Source organism: Diadema antillarum, unplaced genomic scaffold (assembly GCF_040938485.1).
Source record: "Diadema antillarum isolate AM-2024a unplaced genomic scaffold, OU_Dant_1.0 scf00000098, whole genome shotgun sequence".
Classification (NCBI taxonomy): Eukaryota; Metazoa; Echinodermata; class Echinoidea; order Diadematoida; family Diadematidae; genus Diadema; species Diadema antillarum.
In genome coordinates, this window is record NW_027270987.1 from 3,215,001 (window position 1) to 3,229,580 (window position 14,580).

At 35.6% G+C, this 14,580-nt stretch overlaps 1 protein-coding gene across 1 annotated transcript in view; it reads right to left on the reverse strand.

Annotated features, from left to right (window-relative positions):
• LOC139718670 (folylpolyglutamate synthase, mitochondrial-like) overlaps positions 1 to 6,149 on the reverse strand; it is a 13,047-nt gene extending 6,898 nt beyond the window's left edge. The window contains exons 1-6 of the mRNA XM_071630127.1: positions 6,099 to 6,149; positions 5,484 to 5,597; positions 3,289 to 3,404; positions 2,550 to 2,757; positions 1,629 to 1,690; positions 243 to 345 (exon numbers count right to left, since the gene is read on the reverse strand). Coding sequence (XP_071486228.1) covers positions 243 to 345; positions 1,629 to 1,690; positions 2,550 to 2,757; positions 3,289 to 3,404; positions 5,484 to 5,597; positions 6,099 to 6,149 — 654 coding nt within the window. The remainder of the gene's footprint in view (positions 1 to 242; positions 346 to 1,628; positions 1,691 to 2,549; positions 2,758 to 3,288; positions 3,405 to 5,483; positions 5,598 to 6,098) is intronic.
• Positions 6,150 to 14,580: the final 8,431 nt, after the last annotated feature.

Here is a 14,580-nt window from a genome sequence, read left to right on the forward strand (position 1 = left end):
GATGACTTTTCCAAAATCTATTTTATCAAAATAATAAACTTTGAATTCCTCTTGGAATGATGTAGTCTTCCATATTTCATAAGATGTTTCTAATCTTTTCACACACAAAAAAGTTGGCAACCTGAAGCCCCTTCTCAACCAAAATTATCATGTCTTTAACTTTATAGGAAATTATGCGCGTGATGGCATAATTCCATGGTCCCGTGCTACAGCCTTGTCAGGGGAAAATAATTTGTACGTACCTTAGCGATGCCCGATTTGTGCCAGGCGATGCTCTCTACTGTGTTTCCAAGGTATTCAGGGTGGTCCATGCCAAGACTCGTGAGACCAACAACAGTAGGGGTCCTGTGCAGTGCAGTTACAATGAGATAAGAGTAACTTTTCTTCAGTCAATAAATGTCAAAGGTCAAAAGATTATCATTCTGTCAAATAAGAGTCATAAGAGAAAAAAATATCAGCTCATATTAGAGTGGAAGCTCATCTGTATTGGAAATTCAGTTGAAATTGTTATCACACTTCTGAAAATTCCGGAGTCAAATATCTCATATTGAGATCAAAAGTTTAGCACCAATTTCAATATCGAGCGCACTTATCACTTCTTTATATTTTATTTTACTTTATTCACTTCTGGCTTGTGGATTTTATCACACACCCCTCCTCCCGAAAGAAAAATTGAACATACTTGTATTTGTTATAAAGTGTTGAGATTTCACGTATGGCTCCACGATGAAATGTAAGAACAAACTGGTAATGGCTTTTGGGGCAATAAAAATAATGATGGCTCTCTACGTGTTAAGTTTTTGTTTTGCTTTGTTTTCATACCGTCATTGTCAAGACTCCTGAAGAAGGCGTAGGACGAGGAAAATTTGAGTTGAATAAACTAATGCTTTATTGGCCAAAACTGCATTACCAATTTATTTCTTCATTATATATATACATATATACATATATATATATATGTATATATATATATATATATATATATATATATATATAAACATATATATATATATATACATATATATATATATATATATATATATATATATATATATATATATAATACATATTACGTATGTCGATATTATGTTACATCTGCCGGGGATAATTATCATACCTAAGTAGCGTCTTTAATTCAACCTTTCAACTGAGGTATGTTAGCAACGAGCGGGTATAGATGATGTTTCGACGTAATGTTTGGACTGTAAGTCTTTGATGATGGCTAGATATTATACGTATATATATATAGTTTGGAGCATTTTTACTAGATATTATATGTATATTGTTTGGAGCATTTTTAGAGAGGAAAATTAGAATCGTGCATTCCATGCTGACAAAGCAGTTGCAACACAAGCAGTTATGCGCTAAAAATGGCAGACATATATTAACTTATCCATGCGTCAGCATTATCATGTCGGTGACAGTGGATTCATTCCCCTCCCCCTTCAAATTGGTGATTCATTTGTCTAATTGATTTGTTCCCACTCGAATTAAATATATTTGTTGTTCTTGCCTTCGTTAAGAGTTGATTAAAAGTATATAGTGCTTGCTAAGATTGACTTGATAAGAATTTAAAGATAGGAACAAAGACGGTGTTTTGAGTCATCGAAAATCTGTAACGTACTTACCGGAAGACATTCGTGTAGTCGGTTTCGCCTCCAATGAACACTTCAATGATGACGACGTCAACCTATGATACAAACATATTGACACATAAATTTCAAAGCTGAATGACACACGACAGAATATGCATCAGTAGACTGCTAGATGTGACATAAATTATCTGGAAAAAATGAGTAGTGACAGAAATATATACTTTCCATAATGCATGTAGAAAAATGGACATTTATACTGCATGCGTTTGCCACACATTTTTCGGTGATTATGTATACTAATGCATTTTTTTATACAACAAAGATTGTGATCACAAAACTTTAACATCGTCTTGATTTCCTATGTCGTAATTGTTACCGGTGAAGATAAATGCCTGATTTGTCACACAGTGCCTCCACTGGACAAGTTCCTGAAAAGTCAGTGTAGACGAATGTCCTTATAAAATATGGCACAGTGTATTCAGAATCATAGTTTATCATAGAGAGATACCGACAAAACAGGAATCGCGTCATTATTCTTATTCTTGTTAACATCGCAGTTGATCATTATTACGTTCACGAGTTTTGCGTGTGTCATTCAAATAACCATAACACTTTTTTTGTCTTTACTTTTTAATTAGAGACTAGCAAAATACATATTTACGGGAGCAGTAGGAAAGTGGTAGGGTTGGTTTCAATCTTCAACTTGTAAAACCTCGTATGATGTATTCTGGTATTGTTGGCAAAATGTAAATAGCAGAATCTCAATATTGCTATCGAAAGTTATGTTAAAAGAAGACAGAGATAAAAAATTAACAGGTAGCTCCTTTCTGATTCCTCATCTTTTTTATCCTTTTTTCCCCTTGTTTGATGTGTAGCCACATGGGAAAACGGATCCATAATCATGACGCACTTGTGGACCCAACATGGAATCCTGTTTATACGGGACTGGTTCACCTTTTCTTTGAGAAATATGTAGAGTCCCAATGTCATCATGTATTGAAATATATTTGGCCGACATTTGTCCATCTCCCACTCCTTGAAGTTCTCCTCCACTTTTTCAAACATCGGAAAAAGCTCCAGGCCATAAGTTGCGAACATTCGTCGCGGAACCACTTTACCATCCAAACGTATTCGTTCTCTTGTCTCGTTCATCGGCGGCGAGCTGGTGGAGATAGAACAGTATAAGCCTGGTGAAAGACATATTTGAATTATTCTGATGATATATTCCTAGCCGTCTGAAATATAATATATATATATATATATATATATATCCATATAAATCATCTCGGTGGACGAACACTGATAAACCTTACTGGGCGTCAGAGCACACTCGCAATGATGCAGTTTTCCACTACATTACTGCAGTCCTATACATGTAAAACCGACGTATTGGCTTTTTGCACAACACTATATCAAACATCCAACATGTACCCGCAATAGCACTCACTTGAATAATACGCCATCGAGAATTATTTGAAGGAGTGAATAACAGAAAAGGGTGAGTTTAGAGTGAAATAGGAGTGAATTTTGTGTGAAAATGTTCATTTTCACTCATTTGGGAGTGACCTCAGGGATCACTCCAAAATCTTCGAGTGATCCCTGAGGTCACTCCAAAATTAGTGAAAATGACGACCTAGTATTTGCATATAAGATAAAAAGACGAGTCTAAAACTTCTCTTCAATTGCAACTTGCCTTATCAGCCCCGTTTTAAATCCACACGTCTGAAGGATCTTCTCTGTGAAGAAGCACGTGGAACCTTTGCCTTTAGTTCCTGTCACGTGAATCACCGACAACTGGTCCAGATCGTCCTGTGGAATAATGTCCCATGATTACTCTTAGGTAAGCTTCAGCCATTGTAGCACAGTGGCGAGCTCAAAAGCAAGCTTTCTATCCAAGCATATCGACGACAAACAATAATGAAATGGTTGCCTTTAACAACGAAAAAAGTCTTTTCAAACCCAGGGGTCCATTATTGGACCCTTCGCTTTTATGTATATATATATATATATATATATATATATATATATATATATATATGTGTGTGTGTGTGTGTATATATATATATATATATATATATATATATATATATGTATATACTAATGATTTGTCGAAATGTTCAGAAATGATTCATTATATATTCTGTTTGCTGACGAGACGAGTGTATTGAAGTCAACTTAATGCCGATTTAACACATCTTGTAAGAAATATAAATTCTCACTTGGTGAAATCACATCATTGGTATCAAGCATATAAACGGATATTTTGAATGTAGGAAAAACTTTTTTTTTACATTGAGCACACGTTCCCTTAATGATACATTATTTCTTTGTAATGATAAGAGAATCATTAATCGCTTTTCTTATGTAAGGTCTAATGGGTATGATTATTTATGAGAAATTGTCATGGAGAACAATATACAATCACCTTATTTGATACGCTATCAAGGAATATTGCCAAACTCAAAAAAGTACAAGTTTCGCCTATGACTGTAGGCCTACTGAAGTTATAATATCACTCTTTGACCTCACTTCAACTATTTCTTTAACTTTGGGGTTTCATTAACCATTTGCAGATGAAACAAAAACTCGGCTTTATATAGTGCTTAAAATTGTTCTAAAATGTGAGTTAAGGATAGAAAGGACCAATGTAAAAATCTTTATTATGATAATCAATGTCACGTATATACTGTTAAATATATACAAAATGTGAACAATAGTTATAGTAAAATTGTTTCTAGACTGAATCGTCTACAGTTATGGTTTATTGAGAAAAATAGTGATATCTCCTTATATTTCAGGTTTTATCGCAACATTTTATATGGTAGGATGTTTTGTGATACAATTGACCTACACATAGGCATCAACTGTGATAAATCGAACATTTTTAATATTATTGCTCCCAATGGTAAACTGTACCTTTAAGCGTAATCTATACTTGCTCTACTTGTAACGTGTGTGTGTGTGTGTGTGTGTTTAAAAAGAGCAGCACGTGTGATAACACATTCACATTATTTAGCGCCATCACTACCCATTGAAAGTACTTTTGATTTACAAACATGCATTTTCATGCATAATTGTTACAATGCTAACATAACAATTTCCATCAATTGCTGTCTTAATTCAAAATATCCTGTACAAGCGTAATACAGAAGAAATGGGAACGATTAATATCCACCCTTTCCACGAAATTGAATATTCATATACACAATAGATTATATCATCAAAGAACATCGATTCCGAGTTTCTGATAATTTGGAAAAAAAAACAATATTGAAGTGTTTTATTTGAAAACGATTTAGCCAAACAAGTGGTCAAATGTACAAAAGTAAATTCATATCGCAAACTTGATATGTCATCATGTTTTTTAAGTCCATGCAGCTCTCCATACCTATTCCCTCTTGTCTCTTCTGTCATAATGCAATTTATGTTCATCGTGTATTCTATAACAGACCAGCATGTATTATGTCATAAGTGGCCTTTCATATTAATAAGCCCGATGTGCTTCCATAACACTGTTTTCATCATTTCGTTAACGAAATGGTCATTTCGTCGACGAAATGACTGATTTCGTAACGAAATAGGTCATGCGACACTTGGCGCCCCATAAAAAAAAAAACTATGGTCTTTGACCATGGTTTAAACCATGGTTTCAATAATGTACCACCTTCGTGAATTCAGGCCTATGTATTATACATTTAAGTGGCTTGGGAGTCGAAGCCCCCCCCCCCCCCCCCCCCGTTGCACCGGGCCTGCTTATGGTTCCCTACATACTAAGATTGCTTCATCTTGTCAGACTGGGCCTCAAAACCTTCACACACACACACACACACACACACACACACATACACACACACACCCTCACATACATCTTTGCTAGATTACACTTACGTCCATTCCGATGAGTTTGAGAAACTTCTTGGTCGTTTTCGCCCGCATACCCAAGGGGTCATGTTCGAAGTCAATTCGATACTGGAGGTTCCGTCGAAATTCATCTTGCCAAAGCTGTGAGTAAAACATAGCAGAATAAGAACATGGACTGAAAAACAGAAAAAGTGGTTGGTGGATTTGACAAGAGACGCGAGGAAAAAAAGCAATCTTTTAACATCGTCGTGAATGAAGAGAGAGGATAAAGAAAAACAATGGTGTTTGTGGTGCGTTTTTATACGGATCAAAAATGCTATCTTACCTTGTAACACTTTGATAAAGAAATCCTCTATAACACGGATATCGGTGATCATGTGTCTGTTTCAAATTCTCCTTTAAAAATATCATACTGTTTGACATTATCCATGTAGGATAATCGTATTGTATACATAACTCAAAAAGTACTGAATCTTAAAATCTAATTTCGATCACTTTGCCTCCTGGTGCAAATTCCAAACACACACACACACACACTCTCTCTCTCTCTCTCTGATGTGTGCTATTCATACCAAAAAAAATGATAAAGTAAATGATTTTCATTCGTTATTCGATGGAATGTTCGAGAGATATCAGTCTTACCTTGAAGAGGTCATCGTCACTAAGTGCGCTCCAATTCTTGTCTTGGTCCATTTTGTTCCTTCCTTTGCTTCTAACAGAGGTAAATTAAAGGCATAATTTAGCATTTGCAGATGAAACTCAATAGTCATCTGCAGTGCTTCAAAATGGTTCTAAAATATGAGTTAGGGATAGAAACAACCAATACGAAAATTTGAATCAGTATGACTAATGCTTAGTATTGTTAAATATAAAAAAAAAACTGCACAGTAGTTATAATAAGAATGTTTCTTGACTACACCGTCTACAGTTATGGTTTAGTGAGAAAAATAGTGATATCTCCTTATATTACAGGCTGTATTGTGAAATATTTACATGGTAAGATGTTTTGTGATACACCTGACCTACACAATATGCAGCCAATGCTGTAAATCGAAGATTTTTTTAAACATCACTGCTCCCATTGGCAAACAGTACGTTTAACATAACATAACATAACATAACATAACATAACATAACATAACATAACATAACATAACATAACATAACATAACATTTAACAACCCATATGTTAAAAGCTGGTAAATGAATTGTGTCATTGTGAACTGATTGATCATTGGTTTACAATAATAACAATATGATCTTCCTCATCCAGGGATTTAGGCCTCTTCGGTCTTGTCAGAGCTCTACCTATATAGCCTTCCAATTATCAAATACCTGGGTCGAAAGGGACATGGTGGGTGAAGATATGTGACGCATAAATCGTGTTAATGTACACTGATCAATTACTTCTTTAGTCACGAAGTTTCTGACTCTTCAAGGTTTCTATCGTATAGTGATGGTCGAGACCTCACTTCAGGTTTCTGTCATTTTTCGGTGAGTTGAAGAGAAACCTCTTGTAAAAGATTTTATTAGCAACTTTCTCATTTCAACCACATATCAACAACCCAACAAGAATTTCTAGTACATCAAAAACTCTTATTGATAATATATTTTCAAATGTAATAAACACAGAATTCACAAATGGTATATTTTATTATGATATATCCGATCATTTACCTGTTTTTATCATCAACAATAGTTCTTTGAAAATAAAACAATATTTTGAAAATAAAAAATCTCAAATGTATTATAAGGAAACAGAAAGTAATATAAATTCTTTGATATTTGATTTAGCGCAGGAAGAATGGGACGATGTATTTGATGAAAGCAATGCTGATACTGCTTATGAAAAATTTATCAGCAGATTATTGTATTATTATCAGAGAAATATTCCTTTGGTTAAACGGAAACCTTTAAAGAAAAATAGACAACCCTGGATTACCAAAGGTATTATGCGGTCTATATCAACCCGTAATAAGTTATATAAGCAAGCAATAAAGAATCAAAGTAATAACTCATTTATGAATACCGGAAATATAGAAATCAATTAACATCAGTAATAAGATTGTCCCGAAAATTGTATTATTCAACTAATATAGAAAAAAATAAGGATAATCTTTTTTCATTGTGGAAAACTGTCAATGCTCTTATGGGAAAGACGGTAAAAGAAACTACCAACTCTATCATCATTGACAATGAGGAAATTACTGATTTTACCACAATTGCCAATTCATTTAATGATTATTTTATAAATATTGGTCCTAGTTTAGCATCTAATATGAATTCATGTAATACACATTTTACTGATTATTTACCCAATCCTTGTGAAAATTCATTATTTCTCACGCCTACCAATGACCATGAAATAATCAATATTGTTCAGAATCTGAAAACAACTAAATCGAGTGGGCATGATGGTCTTAGTGTTCATTTATTGAAACAAATAATCTTTTACATTGCAAGCCCTCTAACTCACGTATTTAATATGTCTCTTTCAACAGGCATTTTTCCGAACTCATTCAAACTTGCAAAAGTTATTCCCATTCATAAAAAAGATGACTTTAAATTAATGAGTAATTATAGACCAATTTCATTATTACCAAGTACATCCAAAGTTCTTGAAAAAATTGTGTATAAAAGGTTATATCAGTTTTTACAAACCAATAATTTATTGATACCCAATCAATTTGGATTTAGAAGTGGATATTCTACTGACTATGCAATCGCTCACATGTGTGATAAAATGATTGAAGCTTTTGCTGATAAAAAGCATGTTATAGGTATATACATGGATTTGTCGAAAGCATTCGACACCATCGACCATGAAGTATTGATACATAAACTTAATACGTATGGTATACGAGGTCACGCTCTGCTCTGGTTTATAAATTATTTGCAAAACCGTTAACAGTATGTTAGTTTTCAGTCTTATGAATCACACAAACTTGATATTAAATGTGGGGTACCTCAAGGCTCCATTTTAGGGCCTCTGTTGTTTAACATTTATATAAATGATATTATAGGCTCTTCTCCATCTTTGAATTTTATACTTTTTGCTGATGATACATCCATTATTACATCAGATTATGATATAGGGACACTTGTTAATCGTTTGAACACTGAATTATTGAATATATTGAATTGGTTTAAATCAAACAAGTTATCTTTGAATGTTAATAAAACAAATTTCGTTTATTTTAGAAAACCCTACTCACAGGATCTTAATGTCAACATATCAATTGATGGGTTTTCTCTTTGCGAGAAACAGGTTATTAGATTTTTAGGCATTACAATCGATTCTCATTTAACATGGAACGAACATATATCCTGTTTACAAAGGATCTACAATGTATGTTTATATTTCTTGGTTGACCATGATCTAATGATACTTATGGACCACTTTGTGTGACTGAAATTGAGATCAAATTTAAGTGAAATAGAAGTGATTTGTAAACTGAACATGCAATATAGCATAGGTATTCCGATGTGAAACATTTTGTAAGTTCTCATTTGACTTTAAAGTACCTTGTGCACTATTTTGCCTGTGTTGCAAAAAGGTCTGATGTGCGATATATAATATCGAGAGAGAGAGAGAGAGAGAGAGAGAGAAACAGAGACAGACAGCCAGACAGACAGACAGACAGACAGAGATACAGAGACTGTGTGATTGAATAGTTTAATTTTTTTTTAAATAATAAGAGATCATATCAGCTGGCAATATGATTATGAATTATTTGTTATTACAATGACAAAGATCTGAGTATACACGTAATTTTACCCCTGGATAATGTGTGGATGTGGAAAAGCTTTAATTAAGCACTTAATTTGCAAACCAAATGCAGTGCATCACTGCAGTTTGTACTCTGTGTCATTAAGCTCTGATCACATGTAGCTTAACTTGGAAACATTTCCTGTACATACGGACCCTAACCCTTATAACCCCACTGGGCATTTTTCCCCCAGTGATCAAAATACACAGACCAACCAAGAACGAAGAAATTACTGTATCTTGCATAAATTAATCAAATTTACATAATCAAGTACAATCATGCAGGTGACTGATTTTACCACATTTATATTTGGAATCAGCACCCCCAATCTAACAACTGTGCTAATTTTCATTGCTCCACAAATGAAGACTCGCTCTGAAAGAATGAAAATACTATGTTCTGCATAAATTAATCTAATTTGCATAATCAAGCACTGATACCAAGTTAATATGATGGCTAATGATTTTTCATCATTCATAAATGAACTCAGCATCCCAAATAACTCCAATGTATGAATTTTCATTGGTTCAAATGCATGATACCAAGATGAAATAGAAATAATAGGAATTTTGCATATAATACCTGAAATTTGCATAATAAAGCATTATTATGAAAAAGGGCACACATTTCTGACTAAATGACATTCATATATGGACTCAGCACACAAAAATTATCCCACTTTGCTAATTTTCAGTGATCCAAATGCAGACCCACCAACACAAACTGAAAATATCACATTCTTGCATAAATTTGCATAATTAAGCACTAATATCATTAGAACGTGCATGTTGCTAACTTGGCAACATTGATATTTGGATTCAGCACCCCAAATTACCTTAATTTGGAACATTTTCAGGTGGAGCCTAAATACGGACTACGAAACTCAAAAACTAGGCTGATTTTTCCATGTCATCCCATGGTCTATGTCGAAGTCACCGAAGGCACATAGTTGAACCCAGATTCTCTCAGGCCTGGTACTACCCATTTACATTATAGGCCCTATATATTTCGTCTCCTCTGAATACCTTCGAAAGAGATACCTTTTTCAAATGCAAAGAAATCTGGTGTAACGAGGATCTGAGAAAAATGAGACAATTACTATCATACTGACTCTTTAAAAGAAATATGAATGCGTCTGTGAGGAACGAAACTAAAGAAAAATTCCTGATCAGAGACCTCAACCCTTCGGCTTTCGAGGGGGGCGGGGTAGGAGTGGAGTTGGTCTCCCGCTCCATTTCCCATATTTGGTCTGGAGGTGACTGGATTATATAGATAATGATCTTTACCCTGACAAGAAAAAGGAAATAGACTACGAAAGCACGTTTCTGAGACGCAACGCTAATCTGCAGTGGAATGCACACGTATACTGCACACTCAAATAACAACATTTTGGAGAATATGAGTAATGTGATCCTACCTGAAGCCCAGACTGCAACGGATTCTGGAGCTATAGCGTTATGACTGGTGGCACGAGTAATACAGTAATGACAGAAGTCCCACTACATCGGCTGATATAAAGCAGTATACACACAAGCTATACACACGTCAAGCTTCGTTGACTTCGTTGAAGGACTGAGGGAGCGCATTCTGGTCACGCGGAACATAACCACAATATGTGTTTCCAGTTGAACTTTATCCGAAAAAAAAAACAACTACGTAGAGATACTTTGTTACTTTTTTTGAGAAATGTGAAAAAAAAGATATAGTCAAGGCAAAGTAGTTTTCCTACACTGTCATGGCTTTCAGCTGACTGTCTAAACTTGATCAAGCCGACAAGAAACTTGGCAGTCGGGGGAATCAAAGTGCCCTGCCTTTATTATCGAAACTTTCCTCGAAAATTGTGTCTTTTTATCTGCCTTCTGTCCTAATTCCAAATATTGTTGTTTGCCTGGATCAGAATTTGATCAATTGACATGACTGTATACGACAAACACTTTACCTTGGTTATAGAAAATAACTTTAGTCACATTCACATAATTTTTGTGTCAGTGTTCTTTTGTACGTTCAACGGTCAAAATGCAAATGAACTCAGCTTAATGTGAAGATTGTGTAGTTATAGAAAATAATCGCTTTTTATCTTCTTCTTAATTCTCAAAGCCAGACGAACAAAGTTTAGATCATTGAAGAGCAATGCCTATTTTTCTTCAAGCCGAGGACGTTCTTCTTGTTGACATAGAAAACCAAGCAATCGTGTAGAAGTTGTTGTTGTTGTTGTTCAGAGAATAGTAATAATCCACTTGCTACCGACGAGGCCCGTGTGATTTCATACTCCAACGGTCTGCGGAATAGTTCCAGTAATTTTTTTTATCAGATGACTGCTGTGCCTACTCAGGTGCAAGAGACCGCACCGGCCAGAAGTGATCATACCGCACGCCATTGTAATGGTAGAGATCACCATTATTATATTTTGCAGTTGTCGCAATGAATGGACCGAATTCATTTTCATGAAACTCAGTAGAAGGAGTGTATTTTTGCATTTTCTGTGTGAACATTCATATGCATCTGTATGTGTGTGTGTGTGTGTGTGTGTGTGCATATGTGTGTGTGCATGTGTGTGTGTGTGCGTGTGTATTGTATATATATGAATATATATATATATATATATATATATATATATATATATATGTCTATGCACTAATGCAATTATTGTAGGGAATACAATCATGCAGAAATGATAGCTGTCCGGCAGATTTCGTTTGCCCTGTAGGCCCTATTGCCCCTTGCTACTACCCTAAATAATGTGATAGGTCCCTACATGCGCAGAGCCTGTGTCATGACGCCATAACATCAGTAATCATTCACTTGACTCTTTTGGAAGTCTTTAAAGTGTAATTCTTGTACATCAATTCTGGTATGATTTTATATCTTGTATAAGATTCCTGACTCTCCAAGGGTTCCGCCATTCATCTCGTTAGTCCATTGACTCTTGACCCCTCCCCTCCCCCCCCCCCTCCATGGATCCCCACAAAAACAATGAAATAAATGAAACAAAAAATCAGCGGTCCCTTCAAACGGATTCCTATTAACTTTTCGAACGTAAGATTCGACGGGCAATGTTTACCTATCGTACAGTAGGCCTACAATGTATAGCAGCAATCACTACGAGTGTGCTAACTGCTAGTACCCAACAATTCAGGATGATCACCTAGTCTTTATTAGGCTGACGTCACTCTGTCCAAATTTGGAACAGGATGGCCATACGAATACAGAGTTCTCAATTTAAGTTCTCCCCGAACCTAGTTAGAAGCTGAACAAAAGCAGCCAAAGCAAGTAAGACCTTTTGTTAGCAGGCTGAGAAACTCCACCGGCCGGTTATACAATGGCTTTAACATGCCCTCACGAATAGCCTTGTGTTTATACGATCAGAGCCGCATTAAAACATGTCCTTTATCATGAGTCGATATTTGCTCAATTTCGGGACAGTTTAACGCCTGCATATCAATAACGTACACGGAGCAGAATATGCGATTATTCTGTACAGACCCTTTTTCACGCTGTATCTAGTGCACGCCATTTCACGTCCCACGGATTAGAAGCACTGACCTGGAAAAAGACGACAAATTGAATGTATATAAAAAAAAAAAATATGGTCGTCTCTGGCCCCGCTCGCACTATGCGTGGAGTGCAAATATTTCTTCATTCACTTTTCTTCTCAAATGGAGAAAACTCCTTACATTATTGACTTTGGATATGGTAAGCTCTACAGACCTATATGACTAGATCATGTAGGACGTCCAGTCAGATATAGCTTGCTTCGAATTTCAGTGTACGTGAACTTGGTGCATCTAGACGTATGTGTTTATATTTGATACGATGTATAAGTTATAGTTGATATGAGATGTAGGCCTATTAGATGGTTCAATACAATGTACCGCTAATTTCCATATACCCATTACAAGCTTAATCGGGTTTTTTTAATCCTCAACATACAAAAGAGCCTGAATTCATGGAGTTGTAATTTTTCCCCCCAACTTTGCCTTCCTAATTCTTGAAATCTCTCGGAGGTATACTGAAGATATACTGGCATGACAATCTTATACCACATGAATGTGTCGACACTTCAGTGATTCTTCAACTATCCTATTATTACACAGCAGGCTCTTAACTATCCTAAAACATGCGATTGTTACAATTTATTAATCTTGATCCCGAAAAAAAGCTGTAAGCATCCAGTATCGATAATTTCAAAAAAAAAAATCGAGCTGTTATGCCTCCACCACGAAATGACGCCGGAGGCATTATGTTTTCGATTAGTCCGTCCGTCCGTTCGTCCGTTCGTCCGTAATCAATTATGTGGACAGCGTAACTAAAAAACTGTTTGAGCTATCCTAACGAAACTGGGCATGTATATGTATGAGGGGGCGAAGTTGTGCCTTTCAACTTTTTGGTGCACATACTGAAGGTCAAAGGTCAGTATCAAATGCTCAAAAGTTTCACTTTTATCCCCACATCTATGCAGCGCCTGAAAGTATTTTCTTGAAACGTCGTGCAGATATACTATACAAATTCTCTAGGGAGAGTTTCGGGATATAAGGTCTAAGGTCAAGTGAATATGTTAAAATGTCACCTTTTTTCTCCATGTGTCGGAAATGGTTCAAGGTATTTTCACAGAACTTAGTGCATATGCATGTACAGACTGGCAGTGAGTATCTTGGTAATTTTGGGTCATGAGGGTCAAAGGTGTGGGTCAATGGTCGAGATCAACTCCTCAAAATTTCACTATTTCCTTCATATCTATGCATTGCCCACAGGATTTTTCTTAAAACTTAGTGTATAGGCCTACATGTATTACCCAATAGAAATTTGCTGGGAAAGATTTTTGCCCAAAAGGTCAAAGGTCAAATGTAAAGTGAAAATGCTAAATTTCAGTTCTTCCCCCATACTAGTGGCCAAGGTATCATCATGAAGCTTAGTATAATTATGCATGTACTGCCTGACAATGATTCTCTTGGGTATTCTAGGGTCATAGGGTCAAATGTCACGGGTCAAAGGGCAGGTTAAAATGTTTGAATGTTACTATTTGACACTGTCAAAATGTTCTATAGACCTATTAGGAGAACCACGCATTATGACGGAGGCACACCAGTCGCCATACGCCATAGCGACATTTCAAGTCTTGATTTTGATTTGACTTGATTCATCGGTCCCTGCATTGTCGTTGTACACGTAAATACACGTGTATAGGCCTACACATTGTTGGCACCATATACATACATTATAAACATTAATTGTGTACAAAGTAGTTTTGTCTCCCCCGGCTTTACAATATATGACAAACGTATCAGCGATATGATACAGAAGAGCTACAGCTTGAGTTGAAGAGTTGAAGAAGGTGATTTTATTTCAACACTCAA